This window comes from Melospiza melodia, chromosome 9 (genome assembly GCF_035770615.1).
Source record: "Melospiza melodia melodia isolate bMelMel2 chromosome 9, bMelMel2.pri, whole genome shotgun sequence".
Lineage (NCBI taxonomy): Eukaryota > Metazoa > Chordata > Aves > Passeriformes > Passerellidae > Melospiza > Melospiza melodia.
Window position 1 is genome coordinate 9,336,767 of NC_086202.1, and position 18,130 is coordinate 9,354,896.

An 18,130-nucleotide genomic window follows, 5' to 3' on the forward strand; every position below is an offset into this window, starting at 1 on the left:
GAGTTGTGTTTGTTTTCCCTTAGGTTGACTGGCTGGGTGTTACTGAAGTTGTTTAACAGCTTCTTCTGGAATATCCAGATCCACAGAGGTCAAATAGAAATGGTCAAAGCAGCAACAGAGGTAAGGGAGGGTGGGAAAATCCAGTAAGGTAGATTTCTGAAGTAGTTTCTAATATTTACAGCACTTCTCTTTTTGTGAGAGTTCTGCTAAGTGAAATTGCAGGTAGAACTGTATTGTATCTGAAGTACAATAAGAGCACTGTGAAATAGTGTTCTTGATTAAATATATGCTCCTAGAGTTGTGTAACCTAAAATACTATGTGAACTCTGAGTTTACCTTTGATTCAGGATCAAATTTTAACTATTAGGCTGAATGATTAGCTCAGATGACCTTGCATCCAACATCATTTCCACTTTTTGAGCTGAGGCAGCCTGCAATAAATTAGTGGATCTAGTCAGAATTTTTTACTTTTACTTTTGATTTGGAATAAAAACTTTTAAGAAAAATCTTTTCCCATTTCTTACTAGCAATCTGTTTCCAGTTTCTCAGTAGTTATTGAAATTGGTCAACCAACCTCCTGAATGCTACCATTTTCTTTATACTCAAATGAGTTAACTTGTCTTGCAGGATTTACCTTAGCAATATTGATTAGATAAATAAAACAAATAAAAAAGTTCCTGTTCTTTTCTGTTTTTTTTTTTTTTTTTTTTAATATTGTGTTTGGGAAACCCACTATTCATAAATCTTTGCTAATATCTAATAGAAATACCAGTACTTTGGTGTCAGTGAGGATTTTCCACATCACTTTGTTTGATTAGTGTCTCAGCACTGTGAGTCTGAAGAAACTGGAGTATTTGTATCCATTATATTAACAATGATTACATTGTTAATGTAATGGATACAGTTGAAAACTACAGTCCATGAAAACTAATACTAAAGACAAGTTGACTAAAATGTTCTCATTGTCCCAGCTGAAGGAAAACCAGAAGTATGCAAACTCTATTATGGTAACTGGAAAATAACATCAGTTTAGGTAAGATGATGCTAGCAATCTCAACAGTGGATTTAAGAACAGGAGTAATATTCCATGTTTCTTACCAACTGATTTGTTTACTGTTTCCTCTCCCCACCATAGATGAATTTGCCTCTCATCTTTTTGCCTGTTCACAAATCCCACATTGACTATCTGCTGCTTACATTCATTCTTTTCTGCCATAACATCAAAGCACCCTACATTGCTGCAGGAAACAATCTCAACATCCCCATCTTCAGGTAATAACCTCTCCTTGTTTGAAATAAGACTGAGGTGGTGGGATCTGATCTATTGCACAAAATGTCTTAAGTGTAAAATTATCTGACTTATTGGGCCATCATGTAGAACTTCTTTGGTTCCTATGACATGTTCAGAGAGGGAGCATCACAGCATCCTTCTGAGAAGCTCTGTTACAACCTTAGGGTAAGGAGAAAGGATATTCCTTTTTTGGAGTTTTAAAGTGGTTAGATGACAAAGGAAAGATGATATGGAAGAAGGAGTTGTGAATGGACAGCTCTTGATGCAGTTTAGTGAGCTGGCTAACAAGCAGCAACAGTACTAGTTGAATAATACTTTGTGGAAAATTATTCCACTTGAGTCTAAATTATATTTCTGGTGGCTCAAAAGCCTGAGGTATTTTAGGCAATATTTTGCCACTGAGACAGAATTTGGGCATATTTGGTATCTAAAGAATGACTGGATATTATAGGAAATTATGAGGAAAGAAAGGTAATTCCTTGACTTCAAGAGTGTTTTAGACCCTGTAGGTGCTGGTCTGTAATAATCCCAGTGAAAAAGGTATTCATATAAATGAGCAATTGAAATGCTAGTTCTTAGTGCCAACAGAATAAAGAAAGGTTAGCATAGATAATCTAACATTACTTTAGGCACTGGGCACCCTGAGTTCTGCAGCATTCAGCAGGCCCATGATCCACACATAGCATCCTGTCTGCAGAAAGGTGTACTACTCCTCTTTGGTCTTTTGAGCCAGTACAGGATTTTTTTTCAAGAAAACAGCCTTATTCATCATTGCTTCTGTCAAGCAGAAGGGATGTCCTCATGGGGACTTCTTGCTACACTGTGAGATAAATGCAGGACCATGCACGTGGTGTAATTGCTGGTGCCAAGTGGGAGCTGCCTGCAGATTGCTCTGTTAAAATCAGCTGGCTGAGCTGATTCTGCTGATTCTGCAGCTGAGGGTAGTGTGTGTTACACCACAGGCATGCAGGCTGTGCAGTCTGTGCAGCGCAGCGTGGACTGGGGCCAGCTCAGGTGAACTCTTACATGGGTCACCAACATCTCAGTGTGCAAGAATCTCCTGGTCAGTGACCTGTCAGGGCAGTGAAGCAAGACAGTGCAAAGAAGCCAGTTCATAAGTAAAATAGAGAAATATTTGTGTAGTCCCATCATGTGCAAGTAGTGCGGTACACTTTAGTCTTTAAGACTTTTAGTTATTTGAATCCCTGTTGTGTGCAAGAAGTTGTTTGTTGGAGATGTAGTAGTTTCCTGCAAGCTGAAATCAATGAGTGTAATCCTTCTTTGGTGTGCAGCACATTGATCCGCAAGCTGGGAGGATTTTTCATTCGTCGGAAGTTGGATCAGAACCCTGACGGTCGTAAGGATTTCCTGTACAGAGCTTTGCTCTATGTGGTGTGTATTTCTTGTCTTTTTTTCTGTAGGTAGCATTTCACTTGGGTAGCAAGTGGGAAAAGTGGGTTCCATCACTCTGGAGATGTATTTATTGCTTTAAATTTGTCTTAAGTTTTATGCTGTAAAAGGGGATTCATTTTTGTATGAAGGTTTGAATTTATAGAATAAAGAAAACTGCATGCTCAGCTCTTTTGAGGATGAGCAGATATCCACCTTGCATAATCCTTATTAAAGAATGTGGAATTAATGCTCTCTGAGTTAACTTATGCTTGTTTCACTGATGTCTTTTGTTGTGAAGCATCTCTACACTGATTCACATAGCACAATGGAAGTCTGTTCGTGATGGGCTGATGTAATCCTTTGTGCCATTCAGTGTAGTAGCTGTATTTGCATCTTGGAAGATGGGATGTGCTGGGGAACCAGAAGGAAAGATGAATGTGAATCAACTGCATCAGCCATTGCTAGAAATGCTGTTTGAACAAATGTCATTATACTGCTTGTATATTCATGCAAATTCAGTTGCACATAGGTCTGGGCTTGTGTAAGGCATAAATTACTGGGGTTTTTTTCCACATGTTATTATATATATGTATACCAATATCATATTGGATATGATACCTATTTTTTCTCTTTTCCAATCTTTTTGTGTTCAGCACATAGAAGAACTGTTGAGACAGCAGCAGTTTCTAGAAATATTCTTGGAAGGGACGCGGTCTCGAAGTGGCAAGACATCTGGAGCTAGAGCAGGGCTGCTGTCGGTGGTGGTGGATGCTCTCTTCTCAAATGCTACCCCTGATGTCCTCATTATACCTGTGGGAATCTCCTATGATCGCATCATTGAGGGTCACTATAACAGTGAGCAGCTGGTAAGAGCAATCAAACAACTTGCTTTGCCTGGGGGATTTTCTGCTTATGTGCAGGAAAACGTGTTACATAGTTTAAGTGTAGTGTGCTAGTCCTCTGTTCATGGACTCAGGGTTTGTGTTCAGCCATGAATCACAAAATGGCTCTGACAGGGAGTGCTGAGGTACAGGTGATGACAGGCAAATTCATGACATGACAAGTAATACGTTCAAGGGGATATCTGCAGAGAAAAATAGTTCTCTAGATGTACTTGAAGTTATAAGGTGTGTCAAAAGCTTTGGGCTTGCTTTGTCTGCTGTTGCATGCATTTTAATTTTAAACATGACCTTTTAATTGCAAAGTGGAAGAAAAGCAAAACAACCACCTATGTTTTCTAGGGCAAGCCTAAGAAGAATGAAAGTCTTTGGAGTATAGCTAGAGGAGTCTTCAGAATGCTGCGGAAGAATTATGGATGTGTCAGAGTAGATTTTGCACAACCATTTTCCTTAAGAGTAAGTTTGATATCTTGAAGTTCTTCTTGAATATTTGACATTTTTGGTATTTCAATAGTGGGACACATTTATTTTGATTTCCTCATTGTGAGTTATCATCACTAGTATTATCTGCTGCAGTCCCTTCTGGCAGGACAAAAGTATCCCGGTTTTGATGAGTGTTTGGACTTAATGCATCTGTATTAAGCTGAAATAGTCTCAGTGTTGATATATTAGTTTTGAAACAGTCTAAGTATTCTTACTGGTGGGGTTATTTGTTTGCTTAACAAGTGATCTGTAAAATGTTCCTTGTACTATCTAGTAATTCTTCACATCTGGAGTTGACCAACATTTGGAGTTGAAGGAAGCTGAATACTGTTTTCCAGTGTACTTTAATGACATCTGCAGTGGTTGAGGAAGGGCATTTATCTCACTGGAGTTTTAAAACTGCTAAGCAAATTAGTAATATATTAGTAATAACTGCTAAGCAAATTAGTAGCTATAAAAGTGTCATGGGTAATATATCACGAAAATATGTATATTCTTTGAAAGTCATCAATCATTATTACTTCACAACTGTTATGTACAGCACTTCACTGTAGCTGTTCTGTAGTTTCTCAGGTAATGGGGTATTGTGGCAGTATCTGCCTTTACTCTAAATTTTCTCAGATCTCTTTGCAGAATCTGCTGGTACTAATCTCTATTTCACTAATCTGCATTCTGCCACAGTATACCTTATTTTTAGTGTGACTTTAATAAGATTAAGCACTGCAACAGCAACTTACTAGAACATTATTCAAATTAATTAGGTGTTCTTCTTTCTGCCCTACTTCTCTCAGAAAAAGCAGTAGGGTTGGAGAGCTTTGGAGGGTTCAGTTACCACAGCATGAAATTATTGTGGCCGGCTGCACTGCATTATAATTAGTGTAGTAGGGAAAGATACTAATTCACTTCCAAAGGAGAAGGCTTGGGCTATTCTTGGTAGGGAGTTAACAACTCTTCTTGGATCAGTGTAAGGAAAAGAGGGTTATCTGCCCTCTTAATCTAGTGAAATGCTAATCACTCTGTACCTTCCCAGCAGCCTCTGTCAGGTCTCATTTGTACCTGTGTTCCTTATTGTGCTGTAGAATGGTGATAAATGACATAAATCCTTAAAGTGTGCCTTAGCTCACATTTGCAGTAGTGTAACTGTAGTTGTGTCACTGCAGGTTTTTCTAAAGCACTTGAGCTTTGGGGGTTAATTTTGGGCATCTGCAGTTCTATGAGCACAGGCTTGGAAGCAGAAGAGTGTGTGAAAGAGGCTGTGGAAGTCTTTTAAGCAGCTTTCCTGGGAGAGAACTGTTTTCCTGACCAGCAGGTTAAGTGGCTCTTTAGTTTCCCATTCTTTACAGAAACTGAGGGAACACAGTGTCCTGAAAACAGAATAGTGTAAATTTTAACCTATAAGGAGAGGCGTTTGGCTTTTGAGAAATTTGGAATTCAGGAATTCCAAGCATGCAGTACCCTGCCTGCTTCCTGGGGGCTTTAGTTTGTGTCTTGCAACTGGAGTTTTGTACAGCAGTGTTTCTCCTTAGAAGTTCTCTCTCATGGTGTGTGAGGAAGGCAGGAGTAAGCAATAATTACAGTCTCCATGCTGGTTCTAAATGGGTGCTAGGTTTTGTTCTCATTCATGTTAATGAGGCAGTTCTCATTAATTTAATCGTGGAACTCATCTCAAAGGAGTTGTTCACAGCAGGGTGCTGACAGAGGTTATGTGTTGTTTTCATTGCAAGTTTTTTTATGAAGTACAGATTCCTTGCTGTAAATCTACTTTTTGCATAAAATAAAGTAAAAAGTGAATAAGCTGTTGAAAACTTCTAATATCCCTGACCTTATTACTGCTTTCTTAGTGTGAGCTATTTTTAATCAGTTGCATTTTTGAATAATTGCCTTTTTCCTGTAATAGCAGTATCAGTTGAATGCATGAATAAGGTGGAAAAAGTACAAAAAATAATGAGCCTTTTTTTAACAGGAATATGTAAACAGCCAAAGCCAAAAACCTGTGCCTGCTCCTTTTTCTTTGGAACAAGCTTTGTTACCAGCTATACTTCCATCAAGGTAGAGATTTGTTTGGGGTGTTGTTGAAAGGGAGGACAGATTGGTATTTGTTTGTTTGTTTATCTTTTTAGTGTTCTGCATTACATTCCAAGCTGTGCTTGAACTCCCCATGGATAATCTAATTGTTTATAGAAAAGTGCAAAACTTAGGCAATTCTGAATGCAATTTATTATAAGAGTTACATTCTTCCTGATGAGCTCTGTTCAAATAAATTCAGGTAGACTTTTTCCCTTTTTTTGTTTTTTTTTAGTAACCTCTGTTGATTTGTTTATAAATTTTATGGAATCATTTAGAGGGGAAAATGCCATGCTTAGGGAAAAATAAAGGATTTGTTTTTTAACCTCACAAACATTTCACAAGGTTTTGGAATAATTCCAAAGCAAATAGGACCTATGAGTGAGTGCTCCTTGTTTTCAAGGAGGTAACTCTCAGAACTGCAGCACTGCTCAGGGGTTAGTTCTGCATTTGTTAGATAGACATTTTAGCTGTTTTTCTTCAGGAGTTATACAAGCCTGTGTGGTCCTGGTGGGTGCAAAGTCAGTTCTGTACCTTTAAAAAGTTGTAAGTCCATACAAAGGACCGTTTCTAGTTTGTAGAGAAGCTGGGCTCTGTCTTTCAGGCAAATTTGTTTTTTCTACTGTTCTCCATATTTGTTGAAGGAAAAAGAGCAATTGGTGTTACAGCAAAGTCATGAGTAGTCATAGAAAAAGCTTGCAACTTTTCTTCTGGTAGTCTTATCATGGATTGTTGTTCAGTGCAAAGAAATAATCAGGAAAAGCTGGTAGAGCTTTTTGCTGATAACATTTTCTGCCCTCACCAGACTGTAGTGGTATTTTGTGCTGTAGTTAATGCTAAGCGTACATTAAAAAAATTGGTTTATATTGTTTTACATTTTGATGTAAAATGTCATCATGTTAATTTTTATTGCATATCCAGACCTAATGATACTGTGGATGAAGGGGCAGAAGCCTCGCTGCCCAACTCCAGGGATATCACCAGTGAACCCTTCAGAAGAGAGCTGATATCCAACTTGGCTGAGCACATTCTCTTCAGTAAGTGTTGAAGAGGATCACAGAATCATAGGGTGATGAGGATAGGGAGGAGCCTTAAAGATCATCTCATTTCAACCCCCCCTGCCATGGGCAGTGACACCTTCCACTGGAGCAGGTTGCTGTCAGCTGCTTGTTTGGTTTTGCTGAGAGCATGAATTTTGTGTGGTAGTCACACTTCCTTATTGTCTCCATCCAGGTGATCATTTCATGACTTACATAATCTTGACAGTTGTCCATCCTTTGTCTCCCTCCATTCTCTTCAAAGTTCAATAAACTCTTTTTCTGATCAAATAGAAGATTTTTATTCATTTTGTTGGACTAGTAGACTAACCTTTCTGTACTTTGAAGTGCTTGATTGTCATATTGATGCACTCATTGCTTGTCTCTTCCTATAAAAAGCTATTGGAGTATCTTAATGGCATTATTTAAGATCATACATGACCTCATCTAGCTGCATGGACCAGTGTTGCCAGGTTTTGTAGATTATGTGATGAATGCTTCAGCCAGTAGGTCTGTGGTTTGTGGTACCAGAGGTACACAGGAAGCAGTACTTACCTTAGTAAATATTTAAGCTTTATTTGGCCATCTTAGTCCCAGTTACTTTGATTATTTTAAAGTTGTTTCTAGACGTACATAATACACTTTGTGTTTTATTCAGTGGGTACAGTTCTGTGCCTACATCAATGTGACTATTTTTTAAATAGTGGGTACTGTGTAATGGTGTTTGGAATGTCTCAGATGCTCAGCAAGTTTATCTTGTTCACCTCTAGCTGCTGACAAGTCCTGTGCTGTGATGTCTACCCACATTGTTGCCTGTTTGTTGCTGTACAGACACAGGCAGGTAAGGCTTCTGTGTTGCTTAAATAGCCAAACATGGCTTTGGCCTTGTTAACTTATTAGAAAAAAAAAGTATGGATTTTACTATTACATGATACTGATTAAAAAGGAAAGATGCATTTAAATTTAAGTGGATTTCAGGTAGTCTGAGTGCTGATATTTTAGTTAGCAGTGGGTGCTTGAACACAAGCCAGTGTTGATGGGATGATAATAAATGCTCATGTGGAAATATATCTTTGTAATTCAAAATGTTATCAATTTTTTAAAGATTACATGGCTTTCATTTATTGTATTAGGGTTGTTTTTTAGATCTCAAAACACACTCACTACTGAATATTCTAGAAACTGTTCCATTAATTTCCAAATTGATTTTACTGTTCCTCAGTACTAAAATACTATATCACAATGGCAGAATGATACTAATGTTTACCTGAAGTCTTGTGCATGACAGTTGGATGAATTTTTTTTTGTCCTACAAGTTTGTTTCGTATTTTTTCTAAAAGTCCTTCAAATCTGAAGCTTTTATTGTACATAAACTGAGAACAAATGGAAAAATATTGGTCACTTGTTTAATCCTGCTTGTGGAGGAAGTGTTACCATTCTCATCAGTCCAGTCTTTCCAATTTCCTAAAATAGTGGAATCGAATAAGTGTTTTATAATGTGATCTGACTCCATCTTGGGAGAAAACAAGAAAAGGAGGTGCCTGAGGAAAGATTTTTCCTCATGTTCCACATCAGTTGTTCCATTCTGTTAAGTGCAATATTCCCAGCTAACTGATCATTCACTTAAAAGCATAGGTAATGGAATCATGGTACTTCTGACATGGTCTTGAGGTATCTTGAGGTATTCAGGTCTCTGCAGGCTGTGAAATAAACCAAGAAGCAAAGAAAAACCTTGTATTCCCAAATAGTTCCATGGCTGTAAAATATAATTGCATGTAATTCAAAATATGTCGAACTACTTCATCAAAACCTCACTGAAAATCAGTTTTTCTGATATGACTGTTGTGCTTTGGATTATTAGTTAGTGTATTGTGTTTGATACATACCTGATTATGTGGTTTACTGATAGATTCCTGTGCAGAAATATCGTTTAACTCTCTGATTCTGTGTTTATTTGTAGGGAACTGATCTTTCCAGACTGGTAGAAGACTTCTTCTCTATGAAGGAGGAGGTCCTAGCCCGTGACTTTGACTTGGGATTTTCAGGGAACTCAGATGATGTTGTCATGCATGCCATCCACTTGTTGGGGAACTGTGTAAATATCACAAACACGAGCAGAAACAATGAGTTCTTCGTCACTCCCAGCATCACAATACCTGCTGTCTTTGAGCTCAACTTCTACAGCAATGGAATACTTCATGTATTCATTAAAGAGGCTGTTATTGGTACGTTTTGGGGTTTTTCAGGGAAAGACTTTCGTGTAACCCTTGAAGTCAGAGAATCTGCACAAAAATCCCCATCAGTTCCTCGTGTTATTTCCTTTAATACAAATTTTCACTTCCTGTTTCAAGTCATGTTTACCTTAACAAACAGTTTTAAAGCAAACTTGTATTTTGTTTGAGGAACGTTCCCATTCTTTTTTCCCCTCATCCTTTATCTTTCTTGGAAGTATTTGTGTATGGGTCACTGCTATAGACAAGGCACTATCAGAGTGCTGAGCCAACATGGCAAAACCTCTGTTTTGGTGAGCAGTATTTTAATGAGATTTTGTTTTGATCTGACGTTACTGGACGAAACAGAGTGGTTAAGTCTGTCTTTATTCCTGAATGGCATGTGTAATATTTGACTGCTTTTAGCCTCAGAAGTGAATGAAACAGAAGTTTGATGTTTGCTTTGCCATAAAGCTCTTTGGAAAATTAAACTTTGCCTGTGTTTCTTTCTCCTCCAGCCTGCAGTCTTCATGCGATTCAGAGCAGGAGGTACAGAAATGGTACCAGTGGTGCTTCTCCCAGTTTAATCAGTCAAGAGCACCTGGTCAGAAAAGCTGCCAGCTTGTGCTACTTGCTTTCCAATGAATTCTCTGTGTCTTTGGTAAGTAATTGCATTAAGTTTCCAGTTTTTGTTCTGATTGCTACTTTTAAATTACATGATGCTTTCTACGAGTGTCACAGCTCTGATCTGTTCACTGTCAGTGCAGTGTGATGGTGATGGGTATCAGTGACTGTCACACTGAGTGCCACCTGCTGCTCCTGCCAGTGCTGAAGTGGGTGATGCTGGGCTGGGCCTGGGACATTTCTGCTGTGCTTTAGGCCTTTCCTGAGCAAGGCAGCATTGAGAAGCCCACCTCGAGTTGCGGGAAGCTGAGAGAGCATCTCTAACTTATTTTGTATCGTTCCTGTCATTAGCTCATCACAGCTGTATTTGCATTCTGCCAAAAATATTCATTCATTTATTTTTTTACTGAAAGAAACAAAAGTCTTTGTGAGTACCCAGCTCCTGTGAGTTTGCACAGGTGGTTGAAATTGTGTTGGGAAGTAAGGCTCCGTATTCTAAAGATATCCCTTATTTGCATAGGAGTGCAGTTCTCGTGTTGTGCCACACCTGGTACTTAGTGGAAATTTTAAACATGGCCTGACTTCAGTTTTTGTTGTTACAAAACACTGACGAGAGTTGATATTATCTCACTTTTCAGACACTGTATACTTCCAATTTGAGGTGCTAGATGTTATTTTTTCTTATGTGTAGAAGTTACTTAAAATTCTAGAGATTCTTCAATTAGCTCTTACATTTGTACTCATATTTGACTTGTGCATTTTTACAGAAGCATAAGCCAAATTTAGTATTTTTGTCTGGGTAGTAATGTTAGCTCATATGCTAGAGTTCTTTAGTAATATTATCCTTCTGCTTTCAGAGTTAATAATTGATTATTATTTTTTTAACTAAGAAAATATTTCCTAAATTATTATGAATAATGTAAAAGAAGTTGGATTTTTTTATTCCGTTTCAAAACGCATGAGAGAATTTCTTGGAAGTGTAGTTTCCTTTAAATTCCAAATAGATCACTGCTATGAGTTTCAATAATTTTAATATTATGATGATTTTATTCCAGAACTGTTAACAAACTAAGATTTGGTTAGAGGCTGTTAAAAAGGGAGAATATTTAATGTGGCTTTCTACCAGTGGTAATGCATTTTGGAAAAATCTTGGACATATTTTAAATATGCTATTTCACTTTAATTTTTTTAATGTCTCCAGGATAAACACAAGAGTGGTGCAGTAGGATTATGCTGATAAAAGTTTAAAAGCTTGTGTGAAATAAATAATACTGCTATATCTAAAATATTCATACTGAACAGAGAATGATATTGCTATAATGGGTGTAATGAGTGTGACTTTTTCACTGCATTCCTTTTATGTTGTGCAGCCTTGCCAGGTGATCTATCAAGTTTGCCACGAGTCTGTGGAAAGGCTGATCCAGTATGGCATTCTCCTGGTGGCTGAGGTAAAGTGGCAGAGATGCTGTACTCTACTATGGGTGGTTTATGCTCCTTAGTTGTGAGACTTGTTCTGACTATATGTTGTTACTGAAAGCTTGTACAACGTGCCCAGGACTGAGACTGCTTCACTCTCTGTTCCTAAGTGTCAGAGAGTTGGGTACAGTCAGCCTGTGATGCTTCATGACTCTGTGTAATTTCATTTTACCAGTAAGGCTATTAAGGAAGACACCTATTTTTGTACGGTCTTGAAACTTGGGATTTATTTTATTATTGGAGCCCTTTCAAATGTAGCATAGCTACATGGATTTTTTTACTTTGTACTGTACACGAGTCAGGAGTCCAGACCTTTTGTCATTCTTTAATTCCTTTGTATTGATCTCAGAATTACTGTAAACCTCCTCAGCTTGCAGTTCCAGGGCCGTAGGGTGCAGTTTGCCAGAGGTGCACAGTGCAAAGAAAACCTGAGGAGTGGAGGCAGCTGATTCAGCATATATTTGCTTCATAAACTTCTTTTTGTGCACAGTAAACAAACCTTGGCACCCAGGAGGAAGCAAGAAAAAAACCTAGTCTTTTTCACCAAATGTCTCTTCTCTCTCCTTTTCTCAGTGCTGCCTATAATTGAGTCTCACCTGCATCCATTAAATGGTGGTTAATAAATGCATTAAGTCAGATGAGATTATAAAAGAAACCTATTGATTGCCTGGATTTGGAGTTTTACTTATTGTTTTACCACCTTGTTTTTGAAATTTAAGCAGGATGATCAGGAGGATGTTAGCCCCAGTCTTACAGAGCAGCAGTGGAATAAAAAACTCCCTGAGCCATTATCTTGGAGAAGTGATGAGGAAGATGAAGACAGTGATTTTGGAGAGGAGCAGAGAGATTGCTACCTGAAGGTAATATTTTCCTTGTAATGTTGAACCTTCTTGTGAGAGTTATAAATTACTTTGCTTATTCAGGACCGGTACTGATACTTTTTTTTGGTGGGGGGTTTTTGTTGGTTTTCAATGTTAGTATTTTTGTACAGTCCCATTTGTCTCCTTCACATAAGGAAAATAGCTAAAGAAACATAAACAGTTTTTACAGGGAGGTGGAGGAGAAATGGGTTAGAGTCCTGAAAACTGATAAAGACTCAAGTACCTTGGCTTTATTCTTCACATGCAGTCTACAAGGGGCACATCCAGCTGGTGTTTATATTCAGCCTATGTTTCACTTCATAGATTGCTTATGTTGATTTTAGATATATTACTAGTTTTCTCAGAGCTGACACAAACACTTCAGGATATTTTGTTAACACATGAAAACTCCTGTCTGTCTCTATGAATGTAGGGCAGCCCCTCTGCTGGCTGCAGAACAGCATGATGTCTTTAATTTTATCTTGGGAAAATAGTAATACCCTGGAGGAGGAAAAAATAGCCTTGGTCTGTGATGTTCAGTGCCTGTTTTGTCCCTTTTTTCTGCTATGCTCCCATTTTGTGCTGTGCCCTCACACTTGTTTTTTTACAAGTTTTTGTGCTTTTGTTTTTATTTTGGTTGCTGTTTCAACATGTTATGCCTTGCAGGTCATTTCTGGTTTCCACTGCTCTCTGTCACTGAACCTTTTGTTGCCTTTCCTTAGGTGAGCCAGTCTCAGGAGCACCAGCAGTACATCACTTTCCTGCAGAGGTTACTGGGACCATTACTGGAGGCATACAGCTCTGCTGTCATCTTTGTGCACAATTTTAGTGGTCCTGTTTTAGAGTCTGAATACATTCAGAAGCTACACAGGCACTTAATAAGCAGGACAGAGAGGAATGTTGCTGTGTATGGTATGTTAAACTGGTTTTGGAACTGGCTTTGATTCATTCTGTTCTTTCTACCACAAGGTAGCCCAAATTAAATTTCAGTTTGTTTACCTCTGGGTTTTCTCTCTTGCAGCTGAGAGTGCAACCTACAGTCATGTGAAAAATGCAGTGAAAGTCTTCAAGGAAATTGGAGTAAGTGTTTGGTGCTCAGAGCTGGGGACTGTTGAGTTTCATTTCAATAATGAGCACAATTTGGACATTTCATGGAATCTGTTCAGTGTCATTTTAAAATCAGTGATTATATCTGTGGAAATGTATTTGGGTTTGGAGCATTTTGGTTTCCTTTAGGCTGAGGGCTGTAACAGAGACCACAAGCTGCAGAACAGGGCATTTCTTGCCTCTGGGAAGGCAAGAATCCTCTGGATGGATGGATGGGTGACTAGACATTTTTATTCACAGCAAATGAAGTTCCTCTGTTCTACTCTGTGTCCCTATTGAATAATATTGAAAGGCTGAGAGCATGTTCTGTGCTCAATAACAGCTAAATTTAATTTTGAAGTCTACTTAAATCTTTAAAAAAGCATTAGTTATTGAATTTTGGCTTAGCAGTGATGGATGCTCCAGAACCATCCTTATACACCTTCAGTGTTCTCCATGAGGATACAGGTCTTCTTTAAGATACATATTCAGTATTGTACTTTACCACTAGTATTTCAAATAATAAATCACCCATCTAGATTTTGCAAGTGAAGTGTTTTTCTTTCATCAGACTGGCATGGATTCCTGCATGCCACATAAGATACAGCATTATAATTTGGAAAGTATTGACATTTAGGCAAAATGTTGCTGGGTATGGGTTTTGAAATTTTTGCCTTTAAATTCTAAGGTATTGAATAATCCACAATAGTTGGCCAAGTAAAGCTGTCTTTCTGTAGACTAAATAGCTGTGGGGGAAGCACATAGTGAATCCATCATTTTCCAACAGCAGGATAAACTAGAATGAAAAATGGAACTAGATAATGTTTGCTGAGCATCTTTTATAACATAGCATCTGAATTCTTTTTTTTACAGTGCTTGCACTTTCAATTGAATGCCTTTGATTGGTTGTTTTGTCCCTCACTGTTGAGATTTGGCTGTTTATCACACACTGTACTTATTTCTCAATTTCTTTTCTTCCATAACCCCTGAAGGGCTTCAACCTTGAGTGAATTCTAATAATACCTCAAGGCATTGCCATCTAAGCCTTCAAGAAATGAAAAGAAAGAAGTCTTGTAAATGAGGGAAATCTTAGTATAGACCATAACATTTTAATCTCAGAAAAAAGGTTCCTTTAACAGGGTGATGCTTACATGTGTTCCTGCTGTGCTTCAGGTTTTCAAGCAGACTCAGCAGAGGAAAGACACCATTTTGGAACTTGGCACTACGTTCCTACCTCAGAGCAACAGGCAGAAACTGCTGGAATTTGTCATGAGCTTCATGGTGTTATAGACCACACACAGCACCTTCATCCAGGGACACGAGGACACGTTTTGAGACTGTGGCAAAGCCTGGGGACATTTGCTAATCCTTCAAACTGTAAGGTGCCACTGTCTGGGTAAGGCCTTCTCTGACTTGAACTACTGGAAGACAAGTGCCTTCTTACGTGTGCATTTATGGGTTTCTTACAGTCCCAGTCCTGTTGTAATACAGCGATACTCAGATGACACTTTCGATACAAGCAATTTAACATGTTGCAAAAAATAAGATAAATTATTAGACTTAGATGTAAAAAAAAAAAATTATCAGTGTTACATTTTAAATAAACTTTTCAAGACTGTAACAGATGCACAAGTACACATATTGGTGTTCAGTAGCTAACCCTGAGATCTTGAGTTTAGTGGCAACACAGCTTATGGCTTAACCAAGTAACTCTCATTCCAATTCAGTTTTATTGTTTTAATAAATGGCTCAAAAATTTTGCTGAGGCAAGCTATATACTTCATGGATAAAGCCATAGTTTTTCATAAGTGTTAACATAAATGCCAACTTTCTAATGAAAATTACAGGTACAGACATCTGAGAATAATGATCATGTAGCAGGTGATTGTGAGAAATGTCAGCAGGCACACCTTGCACTATTAAAACTGTGTAGTGCAGTGGTAAATTGCACTAATCACTGCTGTCAGGAAGAATGTGAGTAGTGTTCTTGCTTTTATTATGGCATCTGTCATTCAGTCAGATGAGTCAGGAGACAGTTGCCTGAATGTGAATATCTTGTGAAATCTTAGATTATTATTTAATAAAAAAAAAAACACCTAATAAGTTCAGGGTTTATTTTTTTGTTTTGTTTTGGTTTTTTTTAATTATTAGGATGTCAGATTTTTTTTAAGTGGAGTAAAGTCTTGATTTGGTGAAATAAGTTTTAATTTTGACCCTAAAAATTTCAGCAATAATTTTGTCAATTCTTTGGAAACAAGTGTTCATATTATATTCTGTTGTTGAGCAGACCTAAATTGGTATGAAGTAGTACCTCTAGAAACACAGAAATATAAAAAATGTACTTTAGACTGTGATCTAACTGACTTACAAATAAAATTAATTCACAGGCAAAACTGAATGATGAATAAATTCTGTCCTATGGAACAGGACTCTGGTGTTGCAATTTGATCCTTTTTCATGGAGGACTTGCACTGTAGATTTCATCTTCCCTTCATGTGAGAGCAGATTAGATTGCAGCTTGTAGTCCTGTATTTTAGTACGGCTGATTTAACTGAAGCAATAACTTGGTGGTATGTGAAGCTGGTTTGCTTGTGAAATGTGTTTTCCCTCCTTTATGCCTTCTAGATGAGGGAAATTAAACATTTCCTTTGCTGCATTGCTTTGCTTGATTCTCATATCCTGGCCTTGTGAGCAGAAAATCCCCCGAACTTCATCATGTAATCTCTGTTGCTTAACATAAACATGGAAAATCATACTTGAATCCCAGCACCTGCACTGTTATGCCAGCACAAAACTGATGCACACAATTAGAGTTTGTGGCCAAGGAGCTTGCATTTGTACTGCACATTTGTCAACAAGAATATTTCTGTAAATTTTTTTATTAAATGCTATTAATATTTGAAAGCTGCAGTTTATAGTTTATTAGCATTATACTGTTAGCACTGTGAGATGCATGTGTTTTGTCACTAAACCAGGTGCTCTACAACACTTAAAGAATTTCTGAACCAAAGCTACATTAATATGGATAAACGCTGACCCTTGAGTCACTTGTGTTCTTATGTCCTTCTGCTGTCTCAGCAGGACTGACTACATCACTCATAATTTGTTTTGTGAAGGCTACCAGGTGTTTAGAAAACAGTTTCATCTCATACTCACTGATGTGCACTGTTCATCCACCTGATGAATTCTCCATACAATGTTTGTTGCTGATGGCTTCCATTTAATATCAAAAAGAGTCTAGGTGCTTCTGAATAACGAGCTCTCATAGTTTACTGCACTTCAGCAGATCTGAAGTGTACTAACAGCAATGTTTGTACATAAAATTTTTTTTAAAAAATGAAGCAATATGAAGCAAACAAAACTTGAGTCATTTTATTAAGAATGTTTTGCCAACGGAGGTATTAGTTACCATAAAACCCAGGAGTACTGTGGTCACTGGAGTATTCTGGCTAGGTGTTGCAAACAAAATAATTTATAGCTTACATTAAAAAAATTAAATAAATCTGGTTAACATAAATCAATGAGTTGGTAATAATGCATGTGAATACACATTAATGGATACTTATATATGCAGGGGGAGGGCCACCTCTAAAACTGTTTTGGTTTTGTATGGAAAAAAACCTGCATGTGATAGATTGGTACTATGAATCATATGCCACTGGAAGCCCTTGCATTCTGCAGCAAGTGTGTATGATGTATACATGTATATATGCTAGTATGTATGTTCTGACACAACATCTATGCTTTTCCCTAAAATTAAAGCACAGAATGTAACATTATCAGGCTGTAACAGTCAAAAAGACTAAAACCAACACTTGCACTGTATTTACACCCTCAGTGTCTTCTGATTTTATTAACTTTTCATGTTTGCTTTGCTGTTCAAATTCCAGGTCGAGTTGATTTCAGTAAAGTTAACCAGTAAAAGAGAAAGGACTGGCCCTGAATTACCACAGCTGTATTTTAAGACTTTATAAAGACTTACACGAATCTTGTAATTCTTATGAGCATAATACTCAGGTGTGCAAACCTTTTTGGGCCAGTGTGTTTTCATGCTATGAGAAATTTAACCTCTCCACGCCCATCCTGTAGCTGTCCCATTTCCAGAGAGATGGAACTGTGGGATGGCACTCCCTGTGTTCCACGGGTTCACTGCCTGTGGCCTGGGCAGGGCCTTGGCTCTGCGCTCTGGGCAGCACAGGGCTGCACTCACCACCTCTGATCAGGAAACATAGACACACACTTGCATTCAGCTGCCTGCCTGCTCCTCAGAGAAGTGCCCCAAGCACCACGTGGCAGAAGGTTGAGCTGGGAGGTGATGTAAGATACTGTGGATTTTGTGTTTCTGTGCTGAGAGCCGGGAACTGCTGACTGGAGAATGTTATTACTGTGTTTTACCTGTTATGTGTAATGCGTGTTTGTTGTAGAAGCACAGAGGTGTACTGGAGTCATTTTAATAAATTAAACTGTTTGCTAATATGACATTTAACAAGCTCCTCTAGTGTTTTTTTTGATTTATTTTTTGTTGTGGTTTTTTTAAAAAACTTGCTGAGATAATTCATTCAATGACTTTGTTACAGTGCAGGTAGTTTCTGAAATTAAACCATTAAAATCCCTCAGTGTAGATGTATCTCTACCAGTGTATGAGCTGCTGCAGAGACACTTAAAAAGCAGGTTGAAGTGACATCCCAACTACTGAGCCACTGTTTTG

General features: G+C 38.0%; 1 protein-coding gene across 3 annotated transcripts in view; it reads left to right on the plus strand.

Annotated features, from left to right (window-relative positions):
- Positions 1-17,901, plus strand: part of GPAM (glycerol-3-phosphate acyltransferase, mitochondrial) — a 29,637-nt gene extending 11,736 nt beyond the window's left edge. For 2 of the 3 annotated variants that reach the window (XM_063163196.1, XM_063163198.1), the window contains exons 7-21: positions 24-120; positions 1,136-1,272; positions 2,584-2,683; positions 3,337-3,549; positions 3,925-4,038; positions 6,029-6,114; positions 7,051-7,166; positions 7,937-8,007; positions 9,127-9,391; positions 9,895-10,037; positions 11,371-11,448; positions 12,196-12,336; positions 13,059-13,248; positions 13,358-13,416; positions 14,596-17,901. In XM_063163196.1, coding sequence (XP_063019266.1) covers positions 24-120; positions 1,136-1,272; positions 2,584-2,683; positions 3,337-3,549; positions 3,925-4,038; positions 6,029-6,114; positions 7,051-7,166; positions 7,937-8,007; positions 9,127-9,391; positions 9,895-10,037; positions 11,371-11,448; positions 12,196-12,336; positions 13,059-13,248; positions 13,358-13,416; positions 14,596-14,712 — 1,927 coding nt within the window. In that variant the 3' untranslated portion in view covers positions 14,713-17,901. The remainder of the gene's footprint in view (positions 1-23; positions 121-1,135; positions 1,273-2,583; positions 2,684-3,336; positions 3,550-3,924; positions 4,039-6,028; positions 6,115-7,050; positions 7,167-7,936; positions 8,008-9,126; positions 9,392-9,894; positions 10,038-11,370; positions 11,449-12,195; positions 12,337-13,058; positions 13,249-13,357; positions 13,417-14,595) is intronic. The other variant, XM_063163197.1, reaches the window with a different exon arrangement.
- The last annotated feature ends 229 nt before the right edge of the window (positions 17,902-18,130 follow it).